This window comes from Furipterus horrens, unplaced genomic scaffold, assembly GCF_987537825.1.
Source record: "Furipterus horrens unplaced genomic scaffold, mFurHor1.1.pri manual_scaffold_17, whole genome shotgun sequence".
Lineage (NCBI taxonomy): Eukaryota > Metazoa > Chordata > Mammalia > Chiroptera > Furipteridae > Furipterus > Furipterus horrens.
In genome coordinates, this window is record NW_028327187.1 from 25,491,327 (window position 1) to 25,507,172 (window position 15,846).

At 36.2% G+C, this 15,846-nt stretch overlaps 1 protein-coding gene across 2 annotated transcripts; it reads left to right on the plus strand.

Moving 5' to 3' along the window:
• Positions 1 to 721: 721 nt before the first annotated feature.
• RAP2C (RAP2C, member of RAS oncogene family) lies at positions 722 to 15,180 on the plus strand. Of its 2 annotated transcripts, none has more exons than XM_090264976.1 (4): positions 722 to 887; positions 1,025 to 1,825; positions 4,414 to 4,726; positions 12,684 to 15,180. In XM_090264976.1, the coding sequence occupies exons 2-3, from the start codon at positions 1,553 to 1,555 to the stop codon at positions 4,690 to 4,692; spliced, it is 552 nt and encodes a 183-aa protein (XP_090121102.1). In that variant the 5' UTR covers positions 722 to 887; positions 1,025 to 1,552; the 3' UTR covers positions 4,693 to 4,726; positions 12,684 to 15,180. The 2 variants fall into 2 exon arrangements, with proteins under 2 accessions (XP_090121102.1, XP_090121101.1); XM_090264975.1 differs by having other exon boundaries at positions 722 to 873.
• The last annotated feature ends 666 nt before the right edge of the window (positions 15,181 to 15,846 follow it).

The following is a 15,846-nucleotide window of genomic DNA, read 5'->3' on the forward strand; positions in this document are numbered from 1 at the left end:
AATCCTTTTGTTTTCTGAGCCTAGTCATAAGAAAGAGGAGTGCCTTTGGCATTTGCTGGTAGAGTCAAGGTAGATTTGCCAGATGATAAAGGTAGTGTATATTTAATTATTTGTCAGGGACAGCTAAGTAAAACACACCACATATGAAATTAGAGCAATAGTGACGTCTAAGGGTAGTTTGCACACGTTTCTTAGGAAAAAAAAATTCAAGCGGAAGAAATACCAGCAAAAAGAATCAATTTTCTTGGCTGTTTTGTTCTCCCTGCCACTTCTAGTCCAGGGATGTATGGGGTTCTCCCGGTCGTTAGATTATTACTGACTGTCCTGCACAGGCCAATGAGCTGATCAAGTCCTCAGGCGGGGCTAAGGGCGGCTGAGATGCAGATGGGCTTCAAAGGCTTTGGGGGTGGGGCTGTCAACAGCAGCCGCACAAGCAGCAACTGCGGGCCGGCGGGGAAAGGATGGCTGGTGCAGATTCTCGGAGAGGCCCTTTGCCAAGTCCATAGCACGGACCAGAAACAGTCCCCAGCTACCTCGCTCAGCAGGGCACGGCCTCAGCGCCATCAGTCTTGCTCCAAAGAGGTGGGACTTTCCCCACCGGAAGTGATACAGTACAGTCTCGGGGAACTGGGGCACCTCAGCCGGTGTGTTAGGGAAACCCTTCCGGGTGTGTTCTGGGGGTGGGGGGTGGGGGGTGGGTGAAGAAAAAAAAAGAGGTGGGTTCGCCTGGAGTCTTTGCGGCCGCCGCCGCCAGGACGGCACCCACCCCTCTCACCTCTGCGAATAGCAGCGCTGGGGCGGCGGTGAGAGCTAGAAACCGTCCCATGACCATGGCTTTGGCTTGACGGAGACCTCTCCGGGACTGCCGGGCGGGTGAGGATAGCGGGGTAAGCGGCGGCGGCGGCGGCAGCTGAGACTGTCAGGTCTCGGGGGCGGGAGGAGTTGGGGGAGGCGGAAGCCAGGGCTGCTAGTTTTGGGGCGGGCGGGGGTCAGGCGGGTAATGTGCGCCCTTCTCTCATCATAGGCCGACGACGCCCGAGGGAGCCGCGGCCCAAAGACCCGCCCGGCGGCAGTGACGGGCGCGGAGCCCAGAGGCCTGGGCCCGCTCAGCTGCTAGAGCAGGAAGCGGGGTCCCAGGGCCCCTTTGTGTGAAGGGCGGAGGAGTGGGACAGCCCCTGGCTGCGAGCTCCCCCGTCGCCCGCCTGCCCGCGAGGGCCCCCAGATCTGCGGCCTCCAGCCCTTGCCTCAGAGGGGCGTGTTTCATCTCCCCACCCTCGCTGGGCTTCTCCAGGCGCGCCCTCCTCCCCACGCCCCCTGCCTGGGCTTCAGTTCCTATAGGAGGGACATTACCATCCCATCCCCACCCACCCTGACACTTCGCTCTTTCCCCTCCCCCGCCTTTAACTTCCTCTTCTTCTCCGGTTGGGCCCTCTTCTCTGCTCTCCTCCTCAGTTCGCAGTTTTCCGCCCACCTTCTGCCTCCCCAAGCCGTGCAGCAGCTAGCGGGGCTTTATTTTTCTTCCCTCGTGTAGGAGTTGGTGAAGGTGAGATTCATGAGGGAATACAAGGTAGTGGTGTTAGGGAGCGGAGGGGTTGGCAAATCGGCCCTGACTGTGCAGTTTGTCACTGGGACTTTCATTGAGAAATATGACCCCACCATTGAAGATTTCTACCGCAAAGAGATCGAAGTGGACTCTTCCCCGTCGGTGCTGGAAATTCTGGACACCGCAGGAACTGAGCAGTTTGCCTCCATGAGAGATCTCTACATCAAAAACGGCCAAGGTTTCATCCTGGTTTATAGTCTCGTTAATCAACAGTCTTTTCAGGTAACCAAACCAAGTCTTGTAATTTGTTAAAAGGGGGTGTGGTAATTCTACTTTTACTTCTGGTTTGCTTGAACCGTGCGTTAATGACTATCTTTTGCTTTTGAAAGTTAGACATGGCGCATTTTTGAGGTTACCCCTCGCATGGAAATATATTGGGTTGTTTCTATAGAGAGTAGTAAAGTAACAACCGTCCACAAATATTTTAGTTATTTTTAAGTCAAAGAAAAGTGAAAAAGTAACATATCAGTCCGTGTATATTTAGCTTGGAATATAACCTTCTGAAGATGCTTGTTCATTTCAACAAGTATTGATTAATATATTCAACCAATCAGCACTAACAAATAATCTTGGTTACACAGAGCACTTTGGAGGGAAAACTATTTGGAGCCAAATATCTGTTGCACATACACCTCCTCTGTGGCTGTTTCCCCCACCCCCTTCTCTCTGCTCACCCAAGTTTCTTAACCAGATTCATAAATCTTCCGTGCTGCAAGATGAACTCAAGACCTACCTTCTACGCATTTTACTTACTTGGGGCATGCGAAGGAAATGTTATTAATTGAACAGACTAGTGCTTAGAATTAGTAACCAGCAAAAATGTAAAATGACCCTTCTTTTCTGCAGTTATCCAAATTGTTTCTGATAACACTGACAATATTTATAGAAAATACATGGACCTGGAAACACTTAAGTGCAGATATCTAACCTTGGCTGGGTGGCCAAACTGTAGATGGTCCAGTTTCCTTGGAAACTCTGTCCTGTTCTCCACTGGGTTTAACATTATTTTCAGAGATGTGATAAATGTTGCTATTTATTCCCTGAAAATAACCTCATATTGACCCATTATATTGACCTCCATTGATTTAGGAAATGGATATTTTTCTGTATTTAAAGGTGTTCACTTAATGTTTCTTATTTAGGAGACATTAAGTGCTTTAGTCAAGTCAATGTGCTAATTCCAGTTTTCTTAGTATTTTAAATTAAAGTACTATAGAGAACTTTTTCAGTAACCAGATGTAGCACTTCAGGATTTTTTTCTTTTAAAGATAATAAGTTCTGGGTAAATTACTCAAAGTTAGACTGACCAAACTCAAGTTCACCTTATGTAGGCTTAAATTCCAAAAAATAGTATTGTAAACACATTTTCCTCCCAAGAGTACCAAAGGTGCGATTTGGCAGGCATTTTCTTTCTGAGATTTGTTATTTTATTAGCTGACTCTCTAGAGGCTGGAAGTCTTTTGAAGAGATTTTCATAAGATTTCAATTATATCTACTTCTCTTATAGCCATAAGTAGGGAGTGAAAAATCTGCCATTATTTCAACTCTTTTAAAGCCAAGTGCCGTAAATTTGGATTCTCAGCTGAACTTGGATTTTTATGAAATACAGGGAAATGAAGCTTAACCTAGAAGACTGAATTGTTACATGACCAAATAAAATTGTTGCAAATATGAAATAACTATGTTTTTGTATATTTTCACAGTTCCTTCTTTTTCGACATCTGACACGTGAATATGCTGTTTACTATAACTATTTAAATTAGCACACATTTATATTTAAGTTTAACCTTTTATGAAAAATCAAAAAAAATTGTAATGTTATTATTAAGTCTATAATACTGTCTATCCAATCCCCCCCCAAAAGTTCATGATACTAGAGAATTGCTAAGGCTCTTATCTTCTGTAATTAATTGTAATTTTAAAAAAGTAATACACTAGGAGAAAATTCAAGTTGTAAACCCAAATGTAGGCAAAGAAAAGTATGACTTTTTCCCATATTCCTGCCTGCTGTGGATCCCAGGAATTGTTCATTGTTATAATAGTTGTTATTATATTTAAGTGTATTTTAAGGTATTTGATTTTAATGGGATAAAAGTATACCATTAAATTTAAAATGAAACATGTAAGTATATAAATATTTTTAATATTGGTCTTCTAGGCATGACACAGTATTTTTGTTTCCACCTTAAACACTTTCTCTCAAGTGCTCTTGCTAAATGGCTAGAAATGCATAGTTGCTTCAATCCTGTGCTAGGATATCAGGTGTTAGGAGGAGTGATGACAAGCTGGCAGGTTTAAGGAGATGGCCAAACACCTTAATGTATGAATGGATTCATCATATTTGGCAACTTACTTTTTAAATAAGTATAAACTGTGGGAAAGAAGTGATTAAATGAATCGGAAAGTAAACGTGCAACCTACATTTAATATTCTTGACAAAAGCCCAGCAAGTAGGGTCTGTGGAAAGGATCTAGTTTCTACTTTACTGGAGAAAATGACATTTTCTCTGTTTGGGTGTGAGGTTTATTTATTTATTTTTATCCTTACCCCAGGACATTTTTTCGTTGCTTTTAAAAGAAGGAGAGAGGAAGAGGGAGAGAGAGAGGAGATGAGGAGATGAGGGGGGGAGGGGAGAAGTCGGGTGGAGAGAGAAACATGAAATGGTTGCCTTCTCATATGGGCTACGTTGTTTTGTTTTGTTTTTTAACTCAGCGTTCTATACTCACTGAGGGATGAGTTCTTCTGATATTGTTATATTTCTAGTTTTGCAAACAGCATAATTTTTCTTTCTCTTTTGATTGTTTGAATAGGATATCAAGCCAATGAGAGATCAGATTGTCAGAGTGAAGAGATATGAAAAAGTCCCACTAATCCTAGTAGGAAATAAAGTGGATCTGGAACCAGAAAGAGAGGTTATGTCTTCAGAAGGCAGAGCACTGGCTCAAGAATGGGGCTGTCCTTTCATGGAGACATCGGCAAAAAGTAAATCAATGGTGGATGAACTTTTTGCTGAGATCGTCAGACAAATGAACTATTCATCCCTGCCCGAGAAGCAAGATCAGTGTTGTACAACTTGTGTTGTCCAGTAAAAAAGATAACCTCAATCATGGCCATACCGAGCAGGTTAGTCATTGATGGAATCTTATGAATCAGAGAATGTTTTGTTTTGATCAAGTATAACAAAGCTGGTTAATATTTATATACATTGCGCTATCTTAAATTTTTGTATTTTTTAAATAACATTTCCCTTTGCACAAAATAGTCAACACTCAATGCGGAAAATCTGAAAAATATAGATAAGGAAAACAAAGGTAAGAAATTATTGTATTCCCACCACAAGATTTTTTAAACTGAGTCACTATTCTCTCTCTGCTGGACTGATAACATTCCTTTGGAGAGAGGTGAGTTAAAGGATAATACACCTTTTCAGTGTTTTGGTGATTTAGCTTTCAGAATGCACAGGAAAGCATCCAGTAATAATTTCAGAAGATGATTAGTTTTGTTTTCTACACTTTTCTATCCTGGGCTAGAGAGCTGCTATAATTGAAATAATCAATTTACTAATTACCAAAATGCTTGATTTAACAGGATGATTATTTAATCAGGTTCATCTGTACCTGGCACTTGAGGGACTTAAGTTACCTCTGATAATAGCAAATTATAGTGCTACAATGTACCTTGACTTTATTATGAATATATGGTCCAAATGAGAATCTAGCAAAATCGTCTGTGATGTGTTAGAAGGAACAGTCCCACCCAGGAAACATTTTTATTAATTTTAATAAATAACAAAGTTAATAAAAATAATAACAAACCCTTTTAACTTTTCATTGAGTCAAATGATAACTTATTAAAAGTTTTTTAAATGAATGAAAACGTTGTTATATAAAACTTATTGAGCCTTAAAACAAGATTATTTTATTCATATCATGATTTTTAAATGTATATTGTAATTGGACAGATAATCTCACTTAAACAGTTAGATAGTGAGATAAAACAACTAATAGCCTGGATGACTGAGAAACACAGCAAATGCCAGACATGCCCAACAACATCAGGAATGGAATTGATTATTTTGAGCCAAGACTGACCTCAAGTGTAGGGGGCAGTATTGCAAATGGCAACAGGCACTTCAGATCACAGTGGTGATTCCTAATCAAAGGTCTGGATTCCTATGTGCTCCCTGGACAAAAGATTTATAGTCCCTAATTTATCTTTTCTGACAAGATTTTCTGTCAGGTAGTATCATCTTTGAGAAGGAAGGATGACCACAGTGCTTCATTCAAAATGCTTTCACTCATACCAGCATACTGGAATGTGATAGAAAATCATTTGTTTTCTTATACCTAGCTACACCTTATAAAGTCACTGTTCAGAATGTATTCCAGCATATGTTTTGATGATAGTGTCACGCTTACAGTATAGTCCTTTGAGGTAGGAACAGGCATATCTAGGTGATCGAGTCTCATGTTCTTGTTTCCGTAATCTCTCTTCTTAAACTGTAAGCCAGCTTCAAGTTTGAACCAGTTCTGCATAGTGATTATACTTTCACCATTATGCTCTATTTCTCTGTCTCACACTTTTAATTGGGTAAATGACACGTTTACACATTTTAATTTTATAATTTTTATGAAAAATTAACCAACTCCCACAAACGTTCCCAATTTTCTTTCCATCATTATTATAGACACCTATATAAAGTAAACAGAATAAAATTGGTCTCATACATATAGAGGGGCAATTGTCTCAGTCATATCGGAAAATGGGCAATTTCTAAAGCTATTTTTAAGTCTTTCTTTTTCTGGGTTATTTCTGAGTTTATTTTCTTTTGTAAATTTTGTGACTAAATTGTTTTTAATCCATTTGGTTACCTACAAGAATGATTAAATATTTTTAATATCTCAAGCCAATTCTGTTTACACTTTTTTGTTTACTAATGTATAAAGAAATCAGAAAATATACCAATAATTGCTCATTTTTTTATAATGGGTCAAGTTGCCTGTGTAGTCTTTTGTTTGGTTTTCATTTTTTAAACAGAATACAGTATTGAAAATGCGACCCTTTAAATAAAATATATAATCAGCTAAATTTCTGAAAATATTTAAGGGAATTTCCTGACCAAGATCTTTTAGAACAAAGTGCATAAAATGCACTTCTCCTTTCCTTTTCCTTTCCTTTCCTTTTCCTTTTCCTTTTCCTTTTCTTTCCTTTATTTCTATCAAGCAAGATTGAACTGATGTGTGTGGAAATCTGTAACCTGAGGTCCAGAAAGTTTGTGGTTGTGCTTGCTTGCTCATTATTTAGTCATAGGTGATAGATTCTGAACCCTGTAGCTTGAATCATGAAGCCTGAAGTCTGTCAGTCCCAGACCTAGATTGAATATCAAACTCTGGTAAGTAAAATTGATTTGAGAAGTGCTTATCCTTAATATTTAGAAGACTACCTTGTTCCAGTTAGAAATAATAAGACACCAGTAACTCAGAAAGACTGTGATTGTTGTAAGTTGATTGCTCTTAATTGAAAGAGAAAATTTATTAATGCACTAAGAATTGCTTGTGATAATTCCTCACATTTATTTCTTTCCACCTTTCAATTTGGGTCACCAGTCTCTTGCCAAACACCTGTCTGTCTGCGTGGTTCCCAGGATTGTTTCCTCACCTTTCAACCTCTCACTGCCAGTAATTGTAGTGTGAATTTGGATTCAAGGCCAGATTCTTTATGTACTGCTTTCATGACTGGTTTCCTTACTGACCTGAGTAGCCTGCCATCAAGTGCATTGAAGGACCTCTTTTACTTGCAGCAGCAGTATAATAGAAACCTGGGTCAGTGTTGCAGTCCTATTTTGCTTTTACTAACTACATCATAGCTCCTCTGAGATGGTGTGTATAATTGACAGATGGCTATTTTGTTATGTATATGGGTTGTTGAGAATGATGGGTGTTTTGTTAATCTCATAATACTAAAAAAGACGTAGGTCACAGTGCTTTCGGGGATCAGGGAGAGGAGAGTCCACATCCAGTCAAAACTGTTTCTCAACATTCTGGGCTTTTTGTTGGGGGCGGGGTGTAAGATATTTAGCAGCATCCCTGTACTAGATATCAGTAGCATTCTCCCCACCTCTAAATTGTGACAAACAAGAACATCTCCAGACATTGCTAAATGTCTCCTAGGGGGCAAAATTTCTCCTAAGAACCGCTAAATTTCTGAAAATACTTAAGGGAATTTCCTGACCAAGATCTTTTAGGACAAAGTGCATTTTATGCAGTTTCCCTCCCCTCCCCTCCCCTCTCCTCAATAAGATTGAACCTGATGCATGTGGAAATCTGTAACCTGAGGTCCAGAAAGTTTGTAGTTGTGCTTGCTTGCTAATTGTAGAGGAATTGGGGAGTAGTAGCATTTGGGTAAGGCATTAAAGAATAGATAGGATATGAGTGTATAGGGGCAGAGTAGAGGTGATTGCAAACAGAGGGAATGCCATAAAGGAATAAAATACGTAATATCCTAAAATACTCTGTTGATTCCCTGAAAGGAAGGTGGGAAATGAAGTGAAGCTATAACTGAAATGTGACAGTTCAGTAAATACTCTTTTGGTAAATACAATTGTTAAGGATTACTTTTCAAAGATTGCTATATCCCTGTCCAATATTGACAAAAGTTATAAAAAAAAAAAAAAAAAAAAAACAGGAATAAAAAATTTGTTCTTCACTATGGTTTGAAGATCTGCAAGATTTAATCCTATTTTTCTCTATGTATTATGGAAAGGGTTCTCCCAACGAAAGTAAATGGTGCATAAGAATACCAAACACCAGGAATCAAGCTAAAAGAACAAAGATCAATATTTATGTCAGCCTCAGGTCATTATATATGTCATCCCAAAGAAAAAGGGAAATTCTTGATTCAAGAATAGCACTTCATTTCACATGGCAGCTGAATGCCCAGGATGTTAACAAAGGCTCCTGAAAGGCCGAACCATTTATTAATGTCATTTAGTCTAGGTGGCTTTGGTATTTCTAAACAGTGGAATTGATTAGTATTTTAATTTTTTAAATAAATGTGTGGTATCAATTGTTTCTGATATTTTCCATCTTTTAATTAGATATGATACGCTTGGGAGTTAGCAAATGTGAGGAGAAAATCATGAACATTAGATCACATTGTGTACTTTAAAATGCTGGCATTTTCTCATCCAAGTTAAATGTTAATCATATCAGTAAAACACTGGGATGGAATTCTATTACAGAAATTCCAGTTAAGATACATTTTCCCCATCCCTATTTTGCATATCACTTTCAGTGGGGAAAGTAGATAATTTTCAACGCTCCATTATCATCCAGTTCAAATGGAGCCTGTGGCATGGCAGTCCTGAATGTAGCGGGAGAAGCATGCTTTAGAGGTAATGTTGTACCATAAAGACCTGCAATGGCCCTGGGGTAAGAAGGAAGAACACAGTTGCCTTGTCCTTTCTACCCAACTAATTCTCTCTGATCTTTACTGACCCCTACAAGGTTCATAGTTTGTGACTCTTCAGAGTGGATAGGTGCCTAATTATACCTGCTCTGGGCGTGGAGGTGTCTGGTGATTTTTTGCATATCTATTCCCTCTTTAATTGCTTCCTTTAACCTCAAGATTAGGCTTTTATCATAGAATGAAATGCATGTGACCATTTAGTTTTACTATATTACCTCTCTGGTTTAGAATGAACCATCAGTAGAATTAACAAAAATTGCATCATGGAGTTGGAGAATTGCCACTGAGGAAGTATTGTAGCCATACTACAAGAAAGATTGCCCTCATGGGATTACTTCTCAGTGGAATTCTAAAATCCAGAAGATAATATCAGTAAGAAAAATTTGCTCTACCACAAACATAATCCCAAATTTATTTGATTAGCTATAGTCTTGGGAATATTGGATACTGTCTAACTTGAAGTTAGCAGCTAGGATCAGATCATTGGGTTCACATTGTGGCTGCTTATTATCACTGGATGTGGTCATAATATTTGAGACCTCAGAATTGAACTCATTATATTAATTGAAACTTAAAGAGATTTTAGGGTCAGGCCGTAAGAGAAATTGCTTCTCCCTCCCTCCTACCCTGGATTCACCATAAACTTTTGGGGTGCATGTTCTCCTTAAAGCATTGTTCCACTTTCATTCAAGAATTCTATTCCATAGGTTCAGCTTTTGCTCTCTGTGTTTAATGGGTGACAGATGAACATTTTTAATGACCTAGTCCTCCCACTCCACCCCCCTATGCTTTATGATTATTATGCAAATTAGATAAACAAGATATTTAACAAAACATCCATCCTAGTGTTTTGCCAATATAACTATTATTTATCTTGGATACAAAAATGTCAAGTAAAAAATGGGAAGGGAAATTTAGTTAAAATTTTTTTTGGTTAAATCCCCAGAATATCATATGTCTAAAACTGGGAAAAAATTAAAATTGATTTCAATTGCATATTTTTATTCACTAAAAAGAATGCTAACAAATGCCATTATATTTAGAAATGGTAAGTGCAGCTAAGCTAAAAAGACATTTATAAACTGTTAAGCCTTTCCTCCCATGCATTCTGCTGCCACATGAAATGATGCGCAAGTCTTGAATCAAGAATCTCCCTTTTTCTTCATGCTGACATAAATAATGATATTCGTTCTTTCACTTCTGTGTTTGGTATTCCTAGGTACCAATTTCCCCCACTGGGGAGACCCTATTTCATAATTTCCTGAACAAAAAGTTTGGACTATTCTTTGATATTTTTGTTGTACTCTTCCCTAGCAAAATCTAATTAGAAAAAAATGAAAACAGTTATGCAAGAGTTTGAGAAGAGGCTTCCAAAGTTAAGATTTGTTAGGTGTCTTGCTGGAAACTTGAGAGCGAGGACAAAGATCACTTGTGTTCAATCTCACAAGAAGCAAGTTATACTTTTGCAATGTATCTGTGGTATCCTGGGAATTAAAAAGTATGAGTTTGACCAGCTGCCTGTAAAGCTTCTAGAATGTTTTTTTTTTTTTTTTTTTTTTTTTTAATGAATGAGAGTTGTTAGTACACTGAAAATTTTGCTGTCACAATGAGACGCAGTAACATTTACATTTTACATTCTGTGAAATTCTAATCTGAGAGAGACTGTCCTTTTTCTTAATGTAGACTTTTGATTCAGGATTTATTACTCCAGAGAATATAATTTAGTACTCTCTTGAAAGTAGCTGGTACAAATACTTCGTTGTTTAATGGTATGCCTCCTATTAAGATTGTCGAGTATAACCTGGAATTTATCTATGTCTCTTGATTGCACTGGAGTATTATCCTGTGGAATATTGATGAACCAAATGTTAGCCAGGCTTTTAGAGGGTGGGAAGTAATGCATATATTATCTTTTATTGAATGTAGATCATGGTTAATAAGCTGGTTTGTATTTCTTGTGCTTATTTTGTCTAGAAATAAATAATCACTATTTCCTCAATTTTATTTCAGAGAATGCCTGAACTATTAAATCATCACATATTACCAGTTTTCACTATTCAGACATAATCATATTTGAAAATCCCAAATCATTGTAATTGCTTAATTTGAAAAATGTGGATTAAAATTCATAGAAAACTTATTAATTCATATTAATTGAGGAGAGTCTAGTGTGGATTTCTGAGAAGTATTCCCAGAGAATTGCAAATATAATGAAATACTGTTGCGTTTAAATAAATATGAAAATTCGGATGAATGTAAAAAAATAAAATGGTCTTTAGATGCCAAAGACATAATCCTGTTCTTCTAGAAATGTATAACATAGTTAAGAAATGAAAAACTACCTTATATTTGACATATAAGGTGCTTTCACATATTACCTTATGATATTTACCAAATGTTTGGAGAAAGAATTATCCTTATTTTAATGAGGAAACTGGACTTGCCCTAACTTAAATATCCAGTGTCCTAATTAACAATGTCCTTTAATGCAAAAACGTTTTAATTTTAACTGGAAGAAAAATATTTTTAGAATAATTTCTAAAGAGGTAAATTTTTGTCTTTTTCTCAATGTGTTTAAGTGACTGAATTGCAATAATGAGCAGAGAGATATTTTTTTAAATTAATTCTTTTTATGTTATAGCTCCGAATAAATTCTCTCAGGCTTTTTGAATACAAATAGAAGTATAGCTGTCAAATGAAATGAAAATTATGCATTGTATAAACATTGGTAGAGCCCTTAAATTATCTTAAATTGGTTTCACTTGGCATTCTTTCATAGTTGCTGTCTACTCGTTGTTTCTGGTTTTATTTAACAATTTTTTAACAGTAAACACAAATGTAATTTCACTCTCTTAGAAGCTATTTATTGACCCAGCACCATTAAAGAATATTATATCTGAATGATAGATCCCCACCATCTGGTAATAATTAGAAAGGCAGAAGTCTAACAACTGTAAGTGCAGAACTGAGATATCCAGTCATAGAAGTTCCTGTGGTTGGGCGAATGTCCTGAAAAGGGCAGACCAGAGTGGGAAGTAAGAACTACTGCTGTCACTTAGCATCTGTTCCACGTCAGGGCACCTAGCAGGTACACAATAGCTGGAACCTGATGGTATGACACTTTTGTATTTTAAATTCTCAAAAAAAAAAAAAAAAAAAAAACCAAAACACCCATATTTTGGGAAAGTTTTGCATACTGTAAAATTAGCTTATAATTAGTAGGTATTTAATTCTAATACCATTTTCCATTAAAATATAAACATCAAATTCAAAGTAGAAGTAACATTTACCACTTTCATACTGTAATATCTTTTAAACCAGTAAGAAAAAAATTTATATTGTCTGAAGTATAATACAAGCATATAGTACTATTTTAAAAATAAACCAGAGTTGTTACATACATGCAGTATATTATATCCAATGCATCATTAGAGTGTTTCTATTTTCATCATTTTTTGGACCACAGAAAATTACTTTTTAAGTTAAATTTATGGAAAATACAGAAAAATTCCACCTTAACATAGTTATTCTGGTACTACTTCCGTGTGTGTAGATTATTTTAATCATTAATCTATGTTTCTATATTTTTTTGACATTTTTATATTAATTGCAGATAAAACTCAGAGGAAATTTGCACAGATGCTGCTTTGGAGAACTTTACAACCTGGGTTGCAGAACTGAGCCTTGGTAAACCTGTCTCTATTACAGCATGTTGCCATACATCTAATTAAGTGCATAAGGTCTTTGGCCTTCAAGATCCATTGACCTTAAAAAGGAATGCTTAGCACGTTTACCATATGTTTAAAATCTATTCTTTATCAATCAGTCCTTTTGTAGCTTTCTGAGTTCTTATTGATGGCTAATATGCAAGAATTAATTTTTAATATTTTAATTGATTTCTTTAATCATGTGCTCAACTTGTATTTATTAAATACTCAAACTCAGTATTACCTACTCAATGCCTTTTAAAAGAAAGTTATAATGGAGAAAAATTGAGCCTTAAACACATGGTTACTTCTGTATATTACCTCGCACCAGTGCTTCATTCTATTTGTAAAATCTTTCTCCTTTAAATGATTGGTTAATACTTTGAGACTGTTTACGTGTGGCAGTGTTGTAAAAAGAACCTAAAGATGGCATTTTACCAATATGGATGAAATATCCCTTCAGGTGCAGTTTGCGATGTGTTTTCATAGTTAACATGTTCTGAAAGTTACAACTGATATTTGAAATTGATTGTAGAGCATTTAGCTGAAGATTTAAGCATTTGATTCCATTAGGTTTTCACATGTGTTAATCTCATTTACAGCATCAAATTGCAGCAGTAACATTTTCCTTTCTGTTAAGTTCTAAATTTAGTTATGACCTACTTACCAATGCCTTTGAAAAGGGATATTGTATCCATGGTAAATTAATTGTATACCTAAACAGAGATAGCTCAGCTTTGCCTGTCATGCTTGTAATTGACATCTAATAGACTTCTGCACATGTAAAATTGAATTCAAGTAAAATCATATATACTTTGTAGTTCTTAATATTTGTCTTTCCAAATAATAGTTTAAAGCAATATTTGTTAAAGTTTTCTTGCACTATCACAATTGCTTTTTAGTTATTTTAAAGAAGCATGTTCGTAGTAGAGACAAAAAAATCTGTGTAACAGGAGGGAAAAGAGCGCCAAGTCTCTGGGCTTTTTTTTTTTTTTTTTTTTTCCAAATGTGCTTCTAATAGCCATTGCCTTCCATGTTGTTTACCTAATAGCACATTTTGTCTGAATACTTGAACATTTTATCAGTAACACAGGTTTAGAAGCAGAAAGGAAACTTATAAAGAGTAATCTTTTGGTTTGTTTTTCACATCATGACAAGTGCTTTTTCTAGCAATGATTTTAAAATTTTGTAAGTTTGACAGTATTTTGTTGTTGGATTATTTGATTTAATTGTGTACATTTAATTTGCAGAAGTTGATAACTGCAGCTCACCTACTGCACCAAAGTTCTCAATTTTAGGAGCCCAGCTTTAGTCATTTGAACATGCTTCTAAATAAAACAAGCAAACAAACAAACCAAAACTATACTTTTGATCTATAATAATAGCTCAATAACCTTGTCAAGGAAAGCTCTAATATATGCAGTGATGGTTTATGGAAGGGTGTGGCAATTTTAAATTTATATTGTGTGTGATGTTCAAATAAACTGCTATCTACATTCATGTGGTTTATTGGTCAGCACGACCATTAATTATTGCGTAGAAATTAATTAAACTTTGATTTCCTTTTTTTAAATCGTGTTGCATTTGATTCCTGATAAATTCTCTCAAAGTGAACTCTTGATCTTAAAGTTTGGATTTTATTGCGAGATTTTAAGGATGGAGGCAATTGAAACATTGTTTCTTATTTTTAACTGCTTAAAATGAACATCTAAGTTGCACTTTAATACCAAACTTAAAACCAAACACTCAATTCAAAATAAGTTAAATGATTGTGGTTCATTTCTATTAGCTTTGTGAAATTCTAAAGGAATCAAGTAATTCATGATGATTTAAATTTTCTGAAGATAGATTATTTTAAATAGTGTTCCTTTCCCATTCTTATTCCCCCTTCTCTCTCCCCCTCTGTCTCTCTCCCTTCATCCCTCCCTCCCTCTCTGTCATTAACCTCAGCGGCAAATTTAACTTGAATTAACTTAGGATCACAGGAATCAGGGGAAAGTGATTTAAAGGTGGTTTCTCCAGCACATTTTAAGAAAAGGGACCAAAAGTTATTTTAGCTTCCTCAATAGATTGCATGTCAGGTTGCTTATTAGGAAAATAAATTAATATTAAATGCAATATATGTGTTGTCTTTACTATGGCATCTGTTTAGGAGTTGTTCAAATCACTGCAGTAGGGCTCTGCAAATAAAATCATGTAGCCTATTACGGATCTAATGTACTGTAACTTTATCAATGAAAGGTAAAAATCTCAAATAACAAGTACAAACATTGAACAATGACCTATAAAGATTTGTAAAAGTAAAATTTTTCCAATAGATTTCATTCTTGTCATTTTGTAAGATGACCCTGCAGTCCACCTGTTTGTAACTTTTTTAATAAAATACACATCTGTATTACTGAGGTTGATTTCTTGAATTATTTGGTGTATTGCTACTTCTAGACTTGCTAGCTTGTAAATCTCTTTCTCATAACTGAAAGTCATTACTTATTATCACAATGATAATAGGTATTACAGTACATGTTTAAACAAGTTAAATGTTCGCTGTGTCCTTAGTCACCATTCTGCCATATGTGGAGAAAACTGAGGTATATCTTAAAATCTATATTTAATCAGCTGAATAACAAATAAATTATAAATTGTAAATAATGAGTAAAGAACAATTATGTATATAGCGAAAGTGGCCCCACAAATCTGTTGGCTGGGAATTAGACGTCTTAAGTATAGGTCATTTCATACAGTATTAAACAATATAACTAAAATTTTGAAATGCTGAATGAAAAAAATTCAACATAATTAAGTTATAATTTTGTTTTGTCCAGTGAAGTTTGATAATGTGCTGCATAACTCAATATTGTTAGGTGTGGCTTAGTGGATTCAGTGCCCGACTACGAACCAAGGAGTCACCAGTTCAATTCCCAGTCAGGGCACATGCTTGGGTTGTGGGCTGGGTTCCTGGTTGGGGGTGTGCAAGAGGCAACCATACATTGATGTTTCCCTCTTTTTCTCCCTCCCTTCACCTCTCTTTAAAAATAAATATATAAAAATTTTAAAAATAGAGTAATAATT

What these genes read in the sequence shown, in the direction of transcription:
- RAP2C (XM_090264976.1), top strand. Translation starts at nt 1,553, where the DNA reads ATGAGGGAATACAAGGTAGTGGTGTTAGGGAGCGGAGGGGTTGGCAAA. An exon ending in TTAATCAACAGTCTTTTCAG is followed by an intron (nt 1,826 to 4,413) that starts GTAACCAAACCA and finishes TTGTTTGAATAG; the next exon opens with GATATCAAGCCAATGAGAGA.